Source organism: Macaca mulatta, chromosome 14 (assembly GCF_049350105.2).
Source record: "Macaca mulatta isolate MMU2019108-1 chromosome 14, T2T-MMU8v2.0, whole genome shotgun sequence".
Classification (NCBI taxonomy): Eukaryota; Metazoa; Chordata; class Mammalia; order Primates; family Cercopithecidae; genus Macaca; species Macaca mulatta.
The window spans coordinates 40247744-40261753 of NC_133419.1; the positions used below are offsets into that span (position 1 = coordinate 40247744).

The 14010-nt window shown below is 33.7% G+C and overlaps 1 protein-coding gene across 2 annotated transcripts in view; it reads right to left on the reverse strand.

The window, feature by feature from the left end:
- LUZP2 (leucine zipper protein 2) overlaps positions 1-14010 on the reverse strand; it is a 577754-nt gene that overhangs the window by 20409 nt on the left and 543335 nt on the right. For both annotated transcript variants that reach the window (XM_015114623.3, XM_015114622.3), the window contains exon 10: positions 9987-10079. In XM_015114623.3, the coding sequence (XP_014970109.2) occupies positions 9987-10079 (93 nt within the window). The remainder of the gene's footprint in view (positions 1-9986; positions 10080-14010) is intronic.

Consider the following 14010-nt stretch of genomic DNA (forward strand, 5'->3'; position numbering starts at 1 on the left):
CCTACTATTTGTGATAATGTGGGTAAGTTCATGAACATTGGTATCTTATTGGAAAATAAAATTAGATACCAATAACAATGAAATAGAAAAAGTCAAATTTTGACATTGCAGAAAATAAATCAACAAAAAATAGATTACTATATTTCAGCAATATTTCAGATAAAAAGTTTAATTTGCAGAACAGACAAAACATCCAATGGCAAAATAAATCATCCTGAGATAGAGTGAGGGAGAAATAGAAAAAAGAAGAGGAAGAAACAAGAAGAGGAATGGGAAAAAGAGGAGGATGAGGATAAGATAGAAGATAAAAGATTAATGGTAAATCCACTAATATGTTAGTTATTTGGCTTTTTAGTCTATATCATTTTTCTTTTTATTTATACTGTTGAAAACTTCATCACAGAACAGCATTTGCCTATGGCAAAGTGAGAAATACCAATTTAATCTCATTTTACCTCATTTGTTAGATGATGATAATGATAGTTACCTTCAAAATGTTTATATCACAGTGAAATGAGATAATAAAGGTAATCACAGCAATGTGAATAAAGAGATAGTCCATATTAGGTTAAAATTTGCTACTATCTGAATACTTATGTCCCCCCAAAATTTATATGTTGAGATCCTAACTCACAAGGTGGCGGGATGAGGCACTGGAGCCCTGGGGAGGTGATTAGGTCATGAGGGTAGAGCCTCATGAATGGTACTAGCGCCCTTACAAAAGAGGCTTCGGAGACATCATCTCACCTCTTCTGCCACGTGAAATTACAGTGAGAAGATGGCTTTCCCTAAGCAAGTGGGCCTTACCGAACACCAAATCTGTCAGTGCCTTGAATGAAAATTTCCTAGCCTCTAGAACTGCGAGAAATAAATTTTCTATTGTTTATAAACCACCCAGTCTATGGTATTTTGTTATAGCAACTCTAATGAATGAAGACAAATTATTTTTACCTTCATTTATTGTATGAACTTGGGAAAGTTATTTCAACTTACTGAGGTTCTGATTTTTTATCTGTAAGCTAGACAAAATAATACCCACCTCAATCAGATGCTAGAAGAGTTGATTACATTTTTAAAAAAACATGCCAAGGTTCCTAATGGAATATCTTGCATATATTAGGTGCATATATTAGGTGCTCAATTTAGGTTCTATCTTTCATCTCCCTTTTTCAGTTTTCCCTTCCTTCAATCAAAATTTCTCTATATTGGCAGTAAGTTTGATTCCTATCTTAGAAGGAACTGATATTCACTTAAGTTTACACTTCTGTGGTCAACATATTAATTCTGATCATTACAAAATCTTGATATTGCCAAAGAATTTATTGCTGGAGTTTTTCCCCCCAGTTCTCTGTTTCTCTTCCTCTCCTCCATTTGTGTTTATGATTTAACAGGGTAAGAAAATCGTGTCAGTAACCAAGCATTCATCCTGCCTTGAGTAACTTTTACCTTGAAGGATGACTTTTATTCTTTTTTTCCCCACTGAAAGCAGAAACATCAGCTCAGTCAGCCCATCTAATTTAACTATGGCATTCAAATGCTTCAGAAGGTTTTCATTATGATACATGTATGTGTTTGCCTTCAGTGCAGATATCCCATTTGGGAATTATTTATGGAAATAAAGTAGTATATTTAGAATGACTTTTTCAAAAGGTCATGATGACTGAATTTACAATCACTGAAATGATTACAAAAAGATAATGTTCTCTTTTGCTTTATTTTATTTTTTATTTTTATTTTTAATTATACTCTATTCCTGCCCTCAGAAATAAAGAATAAAACTTTAAGAATTAAAGTAGATGGAATACGTTTTCAGAAATTCATTGTCAAATTTTCATTTACTTTGTATCGCTGACCTTGCCAATTGCTATGACTTTGTTATAGTTATTAAACACTTCTTTTTACTTCACTAAAGAGATTAGTCATATCTCTTATGCTCTTACTCTAAAAGATTAAAATAACTCAGAATAATTAATGCAAATATACAACTGGTAAACTTGAAATTATACCAACAAAAACTATTTTTGACAAATACAAAAATCCAGTTCATTCTCCATATTTAAATAAGAGACGGGACAAGCTATAGGCTAAAAGTAAGCAAAATTTTTATAATATTACAAAAGAGAAAAAAAGTAAAATTGAGTACCATGCTACTCAATATTAGAGACACCAATGTGTTTTGGCTGAATTTTTCTGTGATGCCAATTTATGTAGGAAATTGATTTTTTACATTCATTACAGAAAAATATTTTAGTGCTGGTTTAATATTTATAAGTTAATATTAAATGGAAAAGCAAGAAGTCAAAAGATTGAGAATGTAACATTAAATCAAGACAATGACTCCACATTCAGTTGATGGAGCCAATGGTAGGAGTGGTCGACTGGAAGTGAGGCAAGTTCTGACATCAATGTCCCCCAAGCAGGTGCCTCTGGGCAAGTCACACTCCCTCTCTGAACCTTAATTTACAATACAAATATTATTATAGCCTTTGCCCTCAAATTACTTACTATCTAATTCAAAATGAGAACCTTATACAAATAATCAAAATACAAGGTGTACTGTGATAATGGACAAAATACATTCATCCAGCAAGGATTACTGAAACCCAGAGAAGGAAGTCCTTATGTGTCTCATAGGTAAATGGGAGGGGTAAAATAATTATTTATCAGATTATGCTTTGTGTTTTCACGTTATTGTTTGGCCAGTGATTTTTATAATAAATATTAACATGGTTACTGGGTTATTTTCATTTACCATATTAATAGATTAACCATTTTTCTTAAGCTTTCCATACTATTTATGGAAATATACCAAATTAGGTTAACATGTTTGGATGCTTAAATTAAAGTGTTATAGAAAAGTAAACATGGAGATTTATATGAATAAAATATAACATTTTTCCAAAGACCATTGGAAGCTATCTATCATTCCTATACTATTTGGAGGGATTCCTGCTGCTTCTTGAAAAAAATAGCACAGTAGGACAATAAAAAAATGCTTTTAAAGAAGCCAACCTCTTCAGATGGTCTGATGGAATGTAGCCCAGAATAACAATGGTGTGTGGTCTCTAAGTCCAATTACAGCAGGGCATGACTTGCCTAGAAAATTATGTTAACCAAGCATTGGATCCACCAACAACTCATCCAGACCATCAAATGCTGCAAAATGCATGTTGGATATAATAGCGAACTAGATTTCTTATATCTCAGCCAAAATTGTTTTAACATGAAAAAGCTGGCATAATTTTCTACTTGCAGCCCTAGAATTTATTTTCTGCACATTTTCTCCTCTCATTTCCCTAGGCAATATTTTTCTGTTGAATAGACTCCCTTTGGTAAGGGACTTGCAAGCAGATGTAACGGCAGGAAATTGAGCTAGTGCTCCCAGTGCTAAACATAAGCCATCCTTGTTTTTCATTTCCTCAGCACAGTAAGAAAAATTAAATGTTTGCTACTTATAGAAGTCAGAAATATTGCAAAACACATTTACATTGAGTATTAACTCTTAATTCCTAAAGGAAAATTAAAATACAATGTTCAATGTCTTTAATTCTTGATATGCTATTAAACAATATGAGGCACATTTGCAAGCTGCAGGAAAATGGGATGGAGTAGATACATCCTTTGCTTTCTCAATGTGACTCCAATATTATAATTTAAATAAAGCAGCTTTTAGAGTAACTTGTACATACCCCAAACTGATAGTCAAATACGCTGCTAAGAATTTAGTGATCCATTTCAAGTTTCTTAAGTCTTCTTTAAAAAGGAACAAGGAATCTGAGGGCCATTTCCTAAGTGACCCTGCCTGGTTTACATAGGGCATAGGCAGGAAGTGGAACAAAGCAACAAAGATATCTAAAAATAAGCATGTTTTATCATTTCAAGTTTGATTCTTTGGCCACAGAATATTTTGAGACTTTGAGTATTAAAACTTCAGAGCTACTTCTTAAAAGGAACTAATAAGGATATCTATGTTGTTGAACATGACATATTTAATATCTATATATTTATATAATAATCATAATAAACCTGTAATAAATGAATAACAAAATTTCTCAAATTACAGTATCACAATCTCAGCTGACTGCAACCTCTGCCTCCCAGGTTCAAGCGACTGCCCTGCCTCAGCCTCCCGAGTAGCTGGGATTACAGGTGCCTGCCACCACGGCCAGCTAATTTTTTGTATTTTTACAAAAATACAAAAAGAGATGGGGTTTCACCATATTAGCCAGGATGGTCTCTATCCTGACCTTGTGATCCGCTCACCTTGGCTTCCCAAAGCACCGGAATTACAGGCATAAGCCATGGTGCCTGGCAATTTCTCAAAGTGTTTAACATTAAAAAATATTGACAGAAGAAAATCTATGTGGGATTATTACAATAATACACATTCCTGGGCTCTTTCCCTGACCAATGGATTAATAATACATGGGAATGGATCTTGAGCATAAGCAGTTTTACCAGTTGACTTGGTGATTCTTAGTATGCTAAAATTTGAAAAATCTTCATCTACCTAATATTGATAAAGGGATCTGAATACAAAGTCCCTTCCCAGAGCAACAATGTTAGGAAACAGCAAAGTCAGTATCCACATCTAGATTTTATGTAGTTCCCATGCCTTATCTTCTATGTTATTCAGTCTCAGGTATGACCAACAGGAATCAAAATGCATAATCTTTCTTATCTATTTACTGAGAGACTGCATGGGGTCCTATCAGCTGTCAGGGAAGTGAGGTTGCTGATAATTATAGAATCCTGAAATTGAAAGAGATGCTAACATGATCAGTCTATTCTTCCACACTAATGCCTCAATTCCTGACTATATTCCAGAATGGCTGTTTTTCATTATTCTATCACGTATGATGGTACTTCTGCCAACTGCTAATTCTAGTTTCAGATACTTTTCATAAAGAGTTCATTTTTATATTTGACTAAAATGTTATTCTTCCTATAGCTGTTCCTACTAACTGCATCTGGTTCTGCTGTGTACAGTAGCACTGAATAAGGCTACTCATTACAAATACATTGCAAATACAATTACAGTATTTAAGCTTGCTTTGGTCATATTTTAAGTTTTTTCATTTGATAAATTAATTAAAGTACATAATTCAAAATATTTATTGAGGTTTTGTGTGAGAGGTATAGCTTTGCATAAGGGAATGGAAAGTAGTAATTATTGAGAGCTTGCTATGCTAGTCATATGCTAATTGTTAAGCTGTGCTATCTCACTGGATCCTTTGGACGAGCTATATTAAGCAACAGATATTCATCTCTCTTTTTCAGAGGAGAAAAAGCAGTCTTAAAAGGGTTAAATATTCATGATTACACTGCTGGAAACTGGTTGAAACATAAATTAACACAAACCTTCAATTCTAATTTTTTTCTTCCGCCTTCTACCTCAAGCATTAGAAAACACTTTCCATTCATCATTATTGAACCTCAAAGTGTTACTTCTAAAATGGGACAGAATTTATCAGTGTAGACTGATAAGCAAAATTTGATAAGAGATATGTCTCCTTTATTCTGGATGTAGCATCATAACTGCTTAAAATCAACACTGCAACTACCTATAGGTGATGTGCAAATCTCATCACAGTTTTACTCAGAGCTCACAGTCACTTAAAACTCCTCATTCTGATGGATCAGTATACACAAATTACTTGCATTTATATATACTAGCAGTTAACAATCTGGAAATGCAATTAAAATACTACATTTGCAATAGTATGAGAAAGAGAAAAGTACTTCAGAAAAATAAAGACAAAAGAAATGCAAGACTTGCACCCTGAAAAACTATCAAACATTGCCGAAAGAAATTTTAAAAGATTAGAGTAGGCCAGGCGCAGTGGCTTATGCCTGTAATTCCAGCACTTTGGGAGGCCAAGGCGGGTGGATCACAAGGTCAAGAGATCGAGACCATCCTGGCCAACATGGTGAAATGTTGTGGTCAGTTATTTTTGGACAAAGATGTTAGAGAAGTTCAATTAAAAAAAAAGGTATTCCTTAAAAACATGTTATAAAGACGGGGACAACTGAATTACAACATGCAAATAATAAATGCAAAACCTTACCTAACACCATCACCATCCACACACACACACACACACACACACACACACACACACACAAATTGAAGTAGAATATTGATCTAAATGTAAGAAATAAAAGCAAACACATTATATAAGAAACCAAGAGAAAACAACAACAACAAAAAACCTGTGTGCTTAAATAGGTAAATAATTCTTTAGATATATCAAAAACATGAAGAATAAAATGACAAATTGAAATTTATTGAAATTAAAAGCTTCTGTGTTTCAGAAGACACGAATTAGGACTTCAGGTACTGCTCTGACACATAAAGGTCTTGGAAGTCTCCACTTGCACCTTCACAACAAGCAAAAGGCTGAACAGTCTGATAATAACTTTTCTTAGATGTATCAAAGAGTTAATGTTGCAGAAAAACTACTACCCCAAAAACTGGGGAGACAGTGAATACAGAAAACACAGACAAGCTACCTGAGTGAAAGCTGCTGGAGCCAGTAGTTGATGGGAACATTGCTGTAATACCTTTAATACATTTCTGGAGGCCATGTATGGACTACCATGAAATATAAAAACTCCTAGAGGCTTAGTTTAAGGTAGGGTGAACCCTCACTACTGAGAATTTTACCTTTCGGAGAACCATGAGGTTTTAATAGTGAAGATGCGAGAATAGAGAAGCACCACTTGTGTTTGTTCAAAGGGGGAAAGAATGTACCCATTTTTCAGTATAAGCATAAACTTATAATCAAATCCAGCAATTCTACATCTAGGTGTCTACTCAACAGAGATTAAAACATATACAAAGTGGTTTATGCAAATGTTCATAGCATCATTTTTTCATAATAGCTACAAATTTAAAAAAGCCAAAATACATCAACTGGTGAATGGATAAAGAACTGTGGTACACCATACAATAAAATGTTTTTCAGCAATAAAAAGGTACAAACAAATACAAAAAGAAACTGTGTTTGTGGTTGCCTGAGGCTTAGTAGGGACAGGGACTCATTGTTTAAAAAAAAAAAAAAAAAGGCATGTGGGATCATATTAGGGAGATGAAAATGTTCTGAAACTGGATTACAGTCCTGGACTCAGCAAATGTGATGAATGATTGAAACATGCACTTATATGGGTGAATTTTTATGGTATGTAAGTTATATCTCAATAAAGCTATTTTTAAAATTATATTTTTCAAAAACAGTTAGCTTCATTGTGCCTTTTACCCATTCTAATTATTAACAGAGTACCCATCTCTTCTGTTCAGAAGTAAACAGAAAAATATTAACCAAAAATATCACCTACTCCAGTTTTCTTTCTTGATAATGATGATGCAATTATTTCAGTCAATAAAACATATATTTGGGGCTCATGTTACCTATATCTTCATTTGATCACAGAATCCTGTGGCTCTCTCTTTGAAGTAGACTTTTCATTGCTTGCTCCCAGTTGTTCCCTTGATTGTCTAAATTCAGGTTCCTATTTAATCTCACTTTAATTATTTTTAAAATTTGCTAATTCAGTGGTTTTTGGATTTCTGAATTCATTACAACTGAAAATCGAATTAAAACAAGAAATAGGAATAAAGCTACTATCAATTAATTGTTAAGTAAGGACATTAAAAACAAAGTAAAACTACATTATATCCTACTTTTTGTCTTTGTATAAAACTAAATAGCATTCATTCAATATCTGATTAAAGGAAAGTCACATAAAGGCATAGGCTAAGATTCTAAACACACCCCAAAATAAAATATAAAGGTAGGAATATGATAAATAATTTTATTTTGTGATTTTGAAAAATGAAATTAAGTTCTGCTTTCTTATTCAGTTTGAACATTCAATAAAGCAACCCAAATTGGAGCTTAAGTCTCTAGGTTGGTAGAGTCAATATTTTTATATTGCTACATTAAATGGAAGCAATACATTTCACGATATTTAATGCAAATCAGAATATTATGGCTAAATTTAGACAAGGTAAAAAATAAAGTCTCTCTAGTTTTATTTATTTAAAATGTCCAGATTAATTGCTCAGAATCTGACTTTCTAAAAGCTCCCCAGATGGTTCTTATGAATGGGTAAATCTATTATTAGTGAAAAATAACCTATATCTTTGAATCATCTGGAGGAATGACACAACTAATGTCTAGACCTTACCCACTGAGGTGCTGAGGTAATTTTTCTGCAATGGGTCGTGGGCATTAGTATTTTGTAAGTACTCTTCACTTGATACCATTCTGGAGACAGAGCTAAGAAGTACTGGTCTAGAACTTGAAAACTGATGCTCATGCATGTCCCACTAATTCCTATTACTCACACCTGGTTTATGTCACTCATTGTATTACTTTCTTCTTTATTATCTATAATTGAATCTGCAGGCTCTGAATACTGAACACTCTATGTACTAAAAGGTGTAGCTTCTTAGGAGTAGAGACTCCAATAACACAAGTCTAGAGGACAGAAGTCAGGTTAGTGAAAGAACATTTATGTTTGTGTTGGTGGAGGCAGCTTTTTGAAGAGCTCCAGATCCAGACTGAGACCAGAACAAGACAGTAGCTGCTTCTGGAACTTACTGAGGACAGAAGAATTATCACTGACAAAGGAGAACAACAAAAGTAGAAGAGAGAAACAAATCATGTATGAATAAAACAATTTATGAATTGAAGCAGGCTTCAATAAGAAAAGTAGACCAGAATGTTGCTTTGGGGAATCCTAGCAAACCACACATAAATTTTCCATTTTGCCTCCAGTGAGAACATGTTTTTATGGAGTTTCAGGAATATATATCAAGAAATAAAAATACCATCCTTAAAATTAACATCATGGTCTTATCACTCGATTGAATACAAGCATTTGAAAACCTGAACTAGCTCCCTAGTCCAAATCAATCTCAGCTTAGGAATCCAAGGCCCCTCACTCTCTAGTCTTCAGTGATTGTAGGCACATATCCCACCATTTTGGGTACTATGTTTTTTTAGCCATACTGCTGTGATATTTTCCTACCTCTGCAAATTTGCTCACTGTCAAAGACCTATCCATGCTTCAAACTACAGTAAAAATCTTCCTTCCTGCCCAAAGCCTTTTTGACTCTCTCCTCCTTTGGAAGTAAAATTCAAGCATTTTGTTTATACTTCTTATTAACTTTATTTTCTAAATTGTACGGTTTGGATACATGTTTAAATAAACAAAGAACTGAAGGTAAAACTGTTGAGTAATTCATTTTTCTTAATCCACTTTGGCAGCCAGAGATCACTTGTTTAACTTACTTTTCTGTTCCTCCTTATCATTATCATATATTTTTAGCTGGAGCCTGATTTCTTTCAAGCATAAATAGTTTCATCAGAAACTTTTCAAGTTGGATTGAAGCCTAATTTTGAATCTGTTCAACACAATTGCTGTCATTTGCTGGTTCTCAAATCTAAATATAATAGATCCATTAGCTTAATTTTGCCAAAGTTCAAAACAAATAAAATTCCATCACACTTTTAATGAGTGAAAAGACTCATTGAACAAATTCCATATTTCCTATCATTTGAAGGAAATGAATCTCCCTTCCTCTACCATGATGTCTCTGTATGCTGAGTGTATTTGCTTTACATGGAGAAATACATCCTATAAGGTTTTTTTGTTGGTTTTTGTTTTTTACATTTTAACAGCTTTCTATCATGTAACTGTGGGAATGACCACCTTGCTTAGCCTGTGGTCATCCTCTTACCTCTCTAACAACTCATATTCATAGTTGTCCTAAGAATCTGGTTGCAATGCTTACTGGAACACCTACTTGATTCAGACCAAAAGAACATTTACCTTCTTATATTTAAAAGTACAATCCTTAGATAGTAGATATTACATGTAAGTAGTAAGTTTCATGGTAGCATGGATTAGAATTCTTAAAATGCTTATGCTTTGTTCTCATGTCTAATACTGTAAAAACCATCTTAAGTTTTTCTTACATCTTGAGAGTCACAGGCAGTGGTACGCGGATTTCCTTCCTTTGTTGACTCAACTTGAGAGCTCTCATTGTTTCCAGAAGCACTTTGTTGAGGCTTAGAAGAGACGAAAGGAGATAGAAAGAAAGAGATCATTAAATACAAGAGAAATAGTTTGAACAAATAGATCCAAATCATTATTGTAACACATGATATAATATTGTAGTAACATTGCAATCAAAATAAAACAATAAAATGGAAATTTGTATATATCAGAGACCATAAAATATACCTTGAAATATTCTCAACTTTGAAATTAAATAAATTATATTTAATTTTGCATTAGTGATGTCCATTGGGATTATTTTCTTACTGAAAATATTTATTTCTTCCATGGTAAGATTTTATTTTAAGGATTCTAGTCCCTCACAAAGTATATATCCTGTCCTTTCTTTTTATTTTAACCCCCAGGATATGTGGAAATAATACATGAGAATGAAAATAACCTGTTTTTCTCGATAGGAAGAAAATGACTCGTAACACTTCATAATTTACATAGTGGATTATATTAACTCAAATTCTTTACTAACTAATCAAACTCTACTTTATATTTCTGGAAACTCTAAATATTATTGTGGAATTCATCTCTCTAGAAACACAATTGAAAAGAGAAGAAGAAAAGAAAATTAAAGAAAAGAAAAGAAAAGAAAAGAAAAAGCTGTTTCCTACTTCTGGTCAGAGAAGGGTATGCCCTAATTGCTGTATATAAGTACCACTATAGGTAGGTTTAAGATTATCCATTCAAACCTGCATGTGTTTCTTGGGAAGAGCTGATTTGAATATTAGCATTACACTCAGCTCCTCAATCCATGAGGGTACTGTTTTAGGGCACAAAAAATAAACTAGTAAATGCTAATTTGCCTGAGTCTGAGACTTTGATCACAATACATCACAGGAGAGGAAGAAATTGGGTTTCCAACCATTAGGAGTGAAGGAAAACTAAGACACAGTCGGGAGAGAGTACTCAAATTTCACCCAGGTTTTTTTTACCTGTACTACTTTCTACACAGCACTCTCCTGGTTTTTCACAGGCAAGTACATTCTTTAGCAGGAGAACATTTTTACAAAAACAGTATCTTTATAAAATTAAAATCCAAGAATAGTTAACAAAGCTGATAGAATATTAAATGTAAAAAAGAACATGAATAAAGCAAATAGAATATTAGAAAAACAGTAGAAAATAAAGTAACTAAGTTCACTAAAATTGATCCTATATAAAGTCACCCAAATGCTGGGCTCTGGGCATAACAATAAATAAATAAATAAAAAGTAAATACATTCTTCTTTATTTATACCTAAAGAAGTTTAACTTCATTGGGTGAAATCCAGAAGGCATTTAGTGTTTTCCACCTCCCATACTCCCTTTTTCTTTCCTATCTTTCCTTTGTTTAGGAATCCTACGTCTGACCTCCCCTCTAACTTCTCTAGGATTAAAAAAAAAATTAAACAGGAAAACAAAAGTTCTTCTTTCTAATCCTATTAAATTTATTCAATAAGCTTTGGAGGTGCCCTTTAAATCAAGCCAATGAACAAGCCAGTGTTCTGTGTCAGATGCCTTTAGTAAATACAAAGATGACAAAAGTAGCATATGGGTCTTCATAGAATTCACCTAATCTGATTGTTAGTCACATAACTCTAATATAAAACTTATTAAACACAGGGAGGCAGAACAGACTTGTATATATTTTAAAAGAATGATGGTCAATTCCATTTGGGGTCATAAGAAAAGTTCTAGTGAAGAGGGTTATTTTTAAAGTGGGTTGCTGAATAACTACGGCAAGAATGACGGAGGACATCCAGGTGAAGGAAAACATTTAAGGAAACAAACAGAACGAGACTCAGTTGTTTATTTGTTGTTCTATAGGGCAGAAGGGGCAATAAGCATGATTAAAAATACTAAAAAGTAGAGAGGAGATCCCAAAATTGAGCTACAAAATTTATACTTAATTTAGCAGCCAAAGGAGGGCTCGGTGCATTGCCTCAGGCCTGTATTTCCAGCACATTGGGAGACAGAGGCAGGAGGATCTCTTGAGGTCAGGAGTGCAAGACTAGCCTGGAGAACACCATGACTCTCCTGTCTCTACATTTTTTTTTTTTTAAATGTGGTAGTTTACACCTATAATCCTAGTTAATGAGGAGGCTGAGGCTGGAAGATGGCTTGAGTCCGGAAATTCTAGGCTACAGTGAGCTGTAATTGTGTCACTGCATTCTTGCTTGGCATAGACTCCAACTTAAAAAAAACACACAAAGTGGGGGTGGGGGGGGTCCCTTGGATATTTCAAATCAGAGGTATGATGTGGCTAGAGCCCCTGTCAGAATGATATGGCAACAGTACATAGGCAAAAATGAAACAGAAGAACATGAGAGTGGGGAAACTAATACAGAAGCAATTAAAATGACCAGGTATATGGCAACAACAGCTGAACCGAGATGTCAATCCTGGTGATAGAAGAGATTGAATAGTAATCATATGTTCTGAACAAGGGTTAGAACATATGCCATTTGAAGAATTCTATGTAATACAGAATTCTGAAATATAGAAACTGAAGAAAATGTATGTCTTTAGCAAGAAGGGCGATTTTATATTCCTAATCAAGAGTTTAAAGCACTTGCAACTCCTAAATAGGTAAGTGTTATTGGATATCAGTGTTAAAAACAATACTATCCTTAACAAGAGTCAAAACAGCTATTTATTCTAGCTAAGATATACTGAACATCCACCACCTGTCTTCCCATAACCACCAACTTGCAGATGCTTTGAGGAAACAGGTTAAAAAGAGCAAGAGTAATAAATAATAATACTGGAAGTCTCCCCTGGCAGTCACAGCCAGAACCACAGCTGCAAAATCATGAAGAATGGATTGAATCACACTAACAGGCAGGGGACATTTTCAATGTATTTTGTTTCTAAACAATCAGATGACAGAAGAAATAGTCCCATAATTTCCTTGTAAATTTCCTTTCACATATAGTGGCATTAAAGGAAATTAAAAAATAAAACACATCCATTATTCTAGCAAATCTACTTTTATTCCTGTAACCCTCCCAGAGTTGTTAATATCCACATGCATGAATATCTTACACAGTCACAATTGGGTCCATGCCATTTTTATTCTGCTGTGACATATAACATGAAATGATGGTATATATGATTTGTAGCTATACTTTACAGGTCTAAAAAATTATAAGGTTTTTTTTTTTAATGTGTATTATAGTTGAAGATTTTTGAAATTTTCTGTTTGGAGTTTTATAGATAATATTTTGGTGAACATTAACGTTCCTGGTACCAGCCTGCATAACTCCTATCATTCTAATCACTGATCCAAACATCAGGCTATCCTAGGCTTCGGGCTCCTTAAAGGAAGATATCATGTGTTATTCATTGTTGCATCTTGGGAGTTAGTACCTATTTTTTATTCATAATTTTTTGTTTTTTTCCTTTTTCCTTTTCACCATTTATTTACGATTTCTTTTAGGATTAAGAGAAGGTAAAAATTAGGGTCCGTAGTGAAGCAAGGGTAGTGGGCATGTTTATTGTGAGAGAAATCTTTCTAAAAGGTAGCAATTTAAATTGTGTTTCCCAATATGAATAAACAAACATTTATTATGCATCTGCTGTACAACAGTATTATGTTTAGAATGGAATCAAATATTTGAAACAGCTCTGTATCTCAAAGAGCTCCCATTTGCTCCTCAGTAGCTGCTCATCTTTCCTTCTATTTTCCTTATAATCCTTGACTCATTTTTTTTTTTTTTTTTTTTTGGAGAATTACTTTTCTCTCATGGTATGGCACATACCAAGCATTGTTTCGTGCATCTAATTTCCTGACCAATTCAAGATATGGGCACATACATAATCCAAGTTAGGTCATTAGAAGCCTTGAAACTTAGCTGACCAGATTCAAGGCGGGCTACCAATGGTTAGATATGTTAATTTCAGCAGGGTGTCTTCTACAGGTTGTTTCTACAATAAAACCATTTTTGTGAT